Source organism: Amyelois transitella, chromosome 5 (assembly GCF_032362555.1).
Source record: "Amyelois transitella isolate CPQ chromosome 5, ilAmyTran1.1, whole genome shotgun sequence".
NCBI classification, from domain to species: domain Eukaryota; kingdom Metazoa; phylum Arthropoda; class Insecta; order Lepidoptera; family Pyralidae; genus Amyelois; species Amyelois transitella.
The window spans coordinates 10,706,645-10,714,778 of NC_083508.1; the positions used below are offsets into that span (position 1 = coordinate 10,706,645).

General features: G+C 34.1%; 1 protein-coding gene across 1 annotated transcript; it reads left to right on the forward strand.

The window, feature by feature from the left end:
- Window positions 1-202: 202 nt before the first annotated feature.
- Window positions 203-4,916, forward strand: LOC106134485 (28S rRNA (cytosine-C(5))-methyltransferase). The gene is made up of 6 exons (XM_013334548.2): window positions 203-447; window positions 556-811; window positions 1,990-2,252; window positions 2,837-2,950; window positions 3,380-3,554; window positions 3,785-4,916. Exons 1-6 carry the CDS (start codon window positions 325-327, stop codon window positions 4,741-4,743), a joined length of 1,890 nt encoding a protein of 629 aa, XP_013190002.2. The 5' UTR covers window positions 203-324; the 3' UTR covers window positions 4,744-4,916.
- The last annotated feature ends 3,218 nt before the right edge of the window (window positions 4,917-8,134 follow it).

Here is an 8,134-nt window from a genome sequence, read left to right on the forward strand (position 1 = left end):
CTGACTGACAAGTATGACCGGTAGTAAATCATACGTGCTCACTTTGTTTCTTTGTGCCCTTTATCCATCTGTCGGGTATCAATGATGATAGTGAAAATTTTATGTAACGGACAACAAGGAATTCGGAAAGCGGATTTCTAATAGATGAACACAGCATGAACCACATATATTAATGAAATGTTTTATGAACGCTTTTTAACCTATCGACAATTTTTTTGACAATTGTCTCGTGACAATAACAAGTTTGACATGTAGCATGCACTGATTTTGTGATTGCATAGGTTTTGCAATGAAACGTTTTTGTTAATTATTACGAAAAAGAAAATGTTTGAGCATTCTGTTAAAGTACCTAGACATTACAAAGTTGCAGCGAATATTTTTAAGAAAGTTTCCACGGAAGGAGGCAGTGTTAAATCTTTACTATACGACAACAAATTAAAACATTTCGTAAGTAATATTTTAATTTAATTCTGAATACATAAATTCTATATTTCTATGAAATTCAAATGTTTGTACTCAAACAAAAGATTTATTACGATAATGTAATGTTTCCAGAGGACAAATGTGCTTTATGCGCTCATAACAGAGACTATCAAACATGCAGCCGATATTGACAAAATATTTGAAAACTGTAGCATACTTGAGAAAGAGACTCGTTTAGACCCATGGTTGGCGAAGGTCCTCACTGCCGAATTGCTATTTGGCAAAAAGTCTCTTCCCGGCAAAAGCAAGCCAGAACAAACAATACTGTCATACAAAGATCAATTTCAGACTTATACTTCTGATCATCAAGATGATATGAAGACTGAAGGTAATGTTTTTTTTTTATTTTCAGATATAACATTGGTCATAAATTCAATCACCCACAATGGCTGAAAGCGATACTGTACCTTTTGTGTCTCAGAGTACAAAGCGGATAACATTAGTACTGGCAAACTTGTTTCTTTACAGTGTTGCCATGTTCACACTGCCATTTGTAGCATTCTTTTCTGTTCGGCATGTACTAACAGATGTTTATTCAGTCACTATCAATACTGCAAACATGTGGGCGGTGATCAGTGCTGTCATTGTAGTAAATATTATAATAGGTGCATATGCATACAAAGCATACCATGAAAAGGAATATGATGCAGATGGGAATGAGATTGACCAGCATTCATACAGTCAAGTTCCTGCCAAGGAAACTGTGAAAGGAGATTTAAATTTGAAAAAAGACTAATTTTTTTTTAAACTCACATTCCAGTAAAATTTTTACTTATAGAAGGCGTGTGTTTTTGCTTCAGTTCACAAGTAATTTTGCTTAGATAGATAATAAAGTTTGTATATGACTAAGCTGTTTCATTGTTTTTTTCCTTGTTATTGTTATGTAGGTTCAGTGTGTATTTAAACTATATAAATGCACTTTTTTTTATCTTACTTTTACAGTTGTATTCTATCTCTGTGTCAAATTTCGTCAAAATTTTTTGTGTTTATTTTTTACAAATAAGAATGTATTTACATACATACATAAAACATGCCTCCTGGCAGGATATTTATGTATTTAAAATAAAAGTCTTGTCTCATTATTAAAAAGAGAAGAATAAATTTTATGTAAGAAAATCTTTTCTTAAATAATTCCAGTCTAGACACAAGATTAACATTCACCAAAATTGCTATATAACACTGACAAAAAGTTATGTATTCATTCTCTGGTGTAAGCTGAACTGTACCACATATTGCATTCCACATATACATATGACGTCTTTATCACATCCAGGGCAGACAGAGCTGATAGTCTCAAAAAGTCTGAAAGGCCGCATTCAGCTAGCTGGCAGATCTACTATTAGACTACATCTTTCCACTTGCCATGATCCCTGCATACTTCTTTCGCTTCATTCACATTTTTAACTCTTTTAATTCATGCTCATCATTTTCGGGTAGTCTGTCTCTATCAACATATGTATAAAAGACATACCCTCATACAATTAAATAAATACAATATCTTTATAGCAACTCGTCGTCCACGTTACGTACGAATCAACACCAATCTGCTGACGACGTCAGACGCCATTCGCGCCTTCCAAGACGAGGGGTATCGCTTCATACGATGCACTTCAGGATCTTACGACGACTACTTGCAGCAGATTCAGGGGTTGACAGAGTACGATTTCACGCAGGATTACCACGTGAAAACCATGTTTGTGTTCCCGCCGGGCACAAAACTGCATGAACATGAGTTGTATTTGGAGAATAAGATCATTTTGCAGGATAAGGTTGGTTTTTAGTAGTATTGCAGGTAGATTTAACTATACGAGTAGGATCCTATAAAACTGATATTTTACTGTTTACGTTTCTAATCCCGGCCAGGGCATGATACGAACTTTCTCTGACTGTCCGGGGTCTTGGACTATCTTTATAAGTATTTATTATACAATATAGTAACGTTGAGTTAGTATCTCGTAACACAAGTCTCAAACTTACTTCTAGGCTAACTCAATCTGTGTAATCTGTCTGTACGTTAAGGTTACCGTTTTTGCACAGTTATGCACAGTGTAGAGTAGATATCGTAAAAAGCGTCTAAGGTATACAAGATTAAAACTAATTTAAAAAAAATATAAGGTTAACGTGTAAACACTTTCAACTCATAACTGCTAAGTTGTAACTTACTTGCTATCTAGATTTCAATCCACCTGACAAATGTTATAAGTAAAAAGAAAGGACAACTGTGTAACTAGTCTAAAAGTTATGAGGAAACAGATGAACATCCATACCTACATACATATAGACAGGTCAATATCATAACTCTCCTTTTAGCTTCGCCGTAGTCGGGTAAAAATGTTCAACTTTTTGTGATCAGGCTACAGCGTTAGCAGTTCATCTCCTGGCTCCGCAGACAGGTAGCGTAGTATTCGACATGTGCGCAGCGCCCGGCATGAAGACTACGCAACTGGCTGCCTACATGAGGAACGAGGTACAGTAACCTGTTTACCTTATGAGCTCACCTTTTTTCTTTCAAGTTTGAGGAAGATTCTCATTTGATGGACGCACAAGTAAACCCCTAAAAGGGACGACGAGTTCGGGTCTACTCAACTACCGATTTTGATTTATTTTCATAAAAAAATTAGGGATCACGTTCAGGTGTATAGCTTAATAAAATTGAGATTTCGTATATTAAAAATGTTAAGGAAATTGTTAGCCCATCACCAATAAAAATAATCCCAAGTTTATTTCCCCGTCCCCTAGTCGTCTTATACGAAATCCATAGGAAATATATGGAGTGGTCCCATTTTAAAGTTCCGGGAACGTGGCCTGAACGTGGCCGTCTTTTCAAGACCGTTGGCTCTGTCTACCCCGCAGGAGATATAGACGTGACTATATCTATGCACCTATAAAATTTCAGGGTAAAATCTACGCTTCTGAAAGGAACGAAAAGCGTTATCAAACGTTATGCGACTTCGTTGAGAGGACTGGCTCTAAATGTGTGGAAACCATGCACAAGGACTCATTGGAGATCAAGAGGGGTGACCTGGACGATGTGGAGTACATTCTGTTGGATCCCAGCTGCTCTGGATCAGGTAAGTTAATTGTAGATAGGTACCCGGAATATAAGTAAGACATAGGTAATTTCTAAAGAACAGTCTTAATTCATTTAAAAATGTCCATGCCACTTGAATGTGCGCGCGGCTTTGCTCGACTCGTGGAAAGTAAAACAAACTATGAATTTCCTGAAGGTTTTTCTGTCACTGTGCAAAATATCAGCAAACAAACAAATGTTTCCTTAATTAATGCAAGTTTTACGTTTTAGGAATGGAACTCTGTGTCCACAACTACATAGAAGCCACGAGATTAGCAAAACTGACTTCTTTACAAGAGAAATTCCTAAAGCACGCTATGAACGCATTCCCAAAAGCGAAAAGAATCGTATATAGTACTTGCTCTCTTTTTCCTGAAGAGAATGAAAGGGTCATCACTAATGTTGTGAAGACTTCACGTGCTAAGTGGAGGGTGCAAGATGTAAATGAACTATTGAAAGGGAAATGGAATAATTTTGGTTCAGCTATGTACGGGAGTATGGGAACCAGGTGTCTCTATGCAAAGCCTGAGACTGATTTGACTACTGGCTTCTTTTTGGCAGTCTTGGATAGAGATGAGAAAGATTTGGAAAAATCAATGAGACATGCCAATAATGTCAATCACGTTGATGATGTACAAGATGGCACAATTGAAGAAAATAATACAAAAAAGAATAAAAAGAAAAGAAAATACGAAGAAATTACCGAAACTGCTGATGATTTAGAGAAGATTGATGAAGAATGTAAAGAAAACAATAATAATGCGGGTAAAGAAGATAGAGACAGTAACTATTCTTACCTCGAAAACTCCCAAGAAAAGGAAAACATTAAAAAGAAAAAGAAGAAAAATAAACATAAACATCAAGAAATTTCTGATAATAATTCAGATAAAGTTGTGAAAAATAAAAAGAACAAAATCGAAAAATTAAACGATGATAAAGTTGTCGAAGATGGTGGTGGTAATGAAAATCGTGATTATAATGTTTCTAACGTCGAAAATTCTCTTGAAAGTGAAATTATTAAAAAGAAGAAGAAGAAACGCAAACAACAAGAAAGTGTTGATTATTTTGAAGAAAATGATGTCAGAAATAAAAAGAAGAAAAACGAAGGTATAAATGAAACAATAGGCAATTTAAATATTATAAATGGTGAAAAGGAACGTAAAAGAAAAAAGGATTTCGATAATGTATAAAAATAATTACAGAAGTCTCAGATCCCGTTAAGAAGAAAAAGCACAACAAAGAAAGTTTGGTTTCCAACGATGATAGTTCAACATTTGTTGAGACAATTGCACCAAAAAAGAAAAAAAAGAAACATAATAAAGAATTTCAATGTGAATCTTAAGTAATCATGATATTTTTTTATGGCAATAAAAGCTTTTAAAAAATCATCGTTTAATTTATCTAATGTAACTTATGAAAATCATGAATCATAAATAATATTCAGGTGTTGAGAATTAACTCTACAATTACTTATGACCTCTTATGTGTGTAATACACAATTTCTCAGAAACTAATTACTTTTATTTCTGTCTAGACTGCTCCGTCGTGCTTCACCACATTCGCAAGCCCTTATAATAAATCCCTTCATTATGTAGGGCAAACATCATAAACGATATTTCCAGTCTAGCCATAGTTAAGATTACACAGAAAGATAACTGTTATTGCTCAGGCGACGCACGAATACATACGTTCGCAGTTCTTTTAGTAGTTTATGTAGGAAAAATTCTATAGGTACTTTTTGAAATCTGTATAAAGTGTTACAGAGAAAGTAAGTAAAATTTATTGAAGCATCAAGAAATAACAAAATTCTGCTATCAAACTAGGGAATTGAAAAGATACCTACTACCCCTTAAGAAATGCCGTTATCATATTAATGAATACCTTTAGATTATAGAAGCACGAATGCATGAGTATCGTGCATAGGTACCAGGTAGCCGTAACTGAGGTTTGGTTTACTCTACTCTCTGAAATTACAAAATTAAATTAAATCTTTAAGTTGACCTTCTACTTCTGTTATCTAGCCCTGCTTTCTTAGAACTACGTACATAACATTTCTTTGTTTCACATACAGTCATTCCTATTTGAACTATATTACCATATGATAAGCTTCAATATCGTTTGACCCGGTGTTACGGTGTCTCACGCCATTTTGTCACGAAGTGTCGTGCGTCCTATTTCATTTACCAGCGGACGAAGTACGATTGGCGAAATACAAGAGCAATTTCTTTGTACAAATTGTAACAGTCAAGTAATTTATGAGTGGATTTTTTGAGTACTTGACATAACTGTTTTTCGAATAATTCCAGTTGACCTGGTTGAATCCAACTGCTTTAAATCAAATGCTGGTCGGATAGCTAAGAAATATTATGGTGTGCCCCTTCTTTTCGAGCACATTGTAAAAGTCAATCGAAGAAAAAGCTAATAAGCTTGGTACTTTTTTGTCTATAGCTACGCAGCATGTACGCCGGGACGCCGTTTTATCGCGCAAAAAGCTATCGCTGTTCCGTTTTACGTCATAATAAAAAGCGAAACAGCGATAGTTTACCGCGCGATAAAAACACGATAAAACTTGCAATGCTACGCGGGCTGCTACAGTTTCAAAAATATTTGCCGGCTGTTTCGCTCGCACGTCAAAGGCAGGTATACCTACTATTAATAGGTAAAATATATAAATTCAATAAAAAACAGTTATTAATGAAAAATATATAGAGAACAATAAAATTTATCTGAAGAAAACCTTTGTACAAGGTCACTTCTTATTTCTATAAAAACTGTAGTGAGTAGGTACTAATCACTACATAGTATAAAACAAAGTCGCTTTCTCTGTCCCTTTGTATGCTTAAATCTTTAAAACTAAGCGCCGGATTCAGATGCGGTTTTTTTCAATAGATAGAGTGATTCAAGAGGTAGGTTTATATGTATAATTACATCCATTAAATAGTAGAGAAATACTGTTATTTTTGAGGTTTCTAATGTGATGTCGTTAATTATCATATTTTTTTCCGCTTAGGTACATTGCAAACGCAGGCTGAACCCTACGAGATTTATCAAAATAATATACTAATTATTTGTACACATTGAAAAGGTTTACAGAAAACTCCGTGATGGTATATGACTATCTGTGATGGATATCCCACAATTTCATTTTTTTGTCATTTACTTTTTACGACAATCAGCATTGCACTCGCGTGAAGCCGGGGCGGGTCGCTAGTTATTATCAATTCTATCTATCTTATCATTTAGTTTGTCATTTTCTAAAAGAAGAAAATGCTTTTATCATTAAGTTCTCCAGTTGTGGCTTAATTGAGTTATGGAAAAAAGTCATAAACATTTTAAATCATCTTATCTTAACACTTACATATTATATTATTAGGCTAAATAAGTAAGTACTTATGGCTAGTTCTAAATACCACCACATTGGCCGTATGCCTGACAATTAAATAAAATATATTTGCAAATAAATTAATAATAATCTAAATAAAAATCTAATTTCCATTAATTGCGTTTCTTAAATTTAGGTCTAGGAAAATACCTAGGTCTTATATTCCGTTCAGCAGTTTTTCTCTAACAAAATACATACTTAATTGAACTAAATATTTGAACAATTTCACCCTACGTTACTCATAATTAAAGTTTTTATATTCGCCCTTGTGCTAATTGAGATTTGGTGCGTAACAATTGTATTTGTGATTTATATTATAGGTACCTACCAGAGCTATAAAGTGCTAAAATATATCGGAAAGCGCCAAATAATAAATGCATTTATGAAAAGTTTATCTGACAACAAATACAAAAAAAATCAAATCACACAGATTTGAAGAAGTTATGAACTAATTACTGTTGTAGTTTACCTGATAAGGGCGTTTACTATATCTAGGCGGTGCTATCTCCAAACCAACCAATCAGCGGAAGGATGGGTAATATTATGACAGTCGTGTCACCCATTGACTGATACGAACACATTCGTATGAAAATCAGCTTTAACACAAAGCCTTAAAGCTCGGTTTTGTACGAGTAGAAGGCAGGAAATGAGCTTCTGTCATTGGCTTATATGATGATACACCCCTCATTTTTACATTATAGATTGGTTTAGAAAAATACCTATTATTTTTAGAGTACAAATACTTTTGATGTTGGCAATTACTAGTAGTTTTGCTAGTGTAAAGGCTTTACTCCAAATATTTATTTTAAATACCTAGTATTTTTGTATAAATGTATTGAATATGTTATAAATATAAAACATTGCAACGCACTTTTGAAAAATCTTCCGTGACTTTCGTCAATTTATTCATTATTGGTTACATTTTTTGTCACAACCTTAAAAATAATGAGTAACTGCCCAATCAAACGTTTGGTAATTACCTACAAAGTTATAGCAATAACTGTAACTAAATAAAACGGCCAATAATCGGATAATTTACGTAAAAATGGCGTGATGTCCTTCATAACAGTAATTCTTATCGACAAACATCTAATATGATATGTTTGTACGTATGTTTGTATGTATATAACTAACTGCTTATATAATTCCGGGTTTGACGCACCCAAGGACGTCGGAAAGGAAACAATCAAAACCCAAAT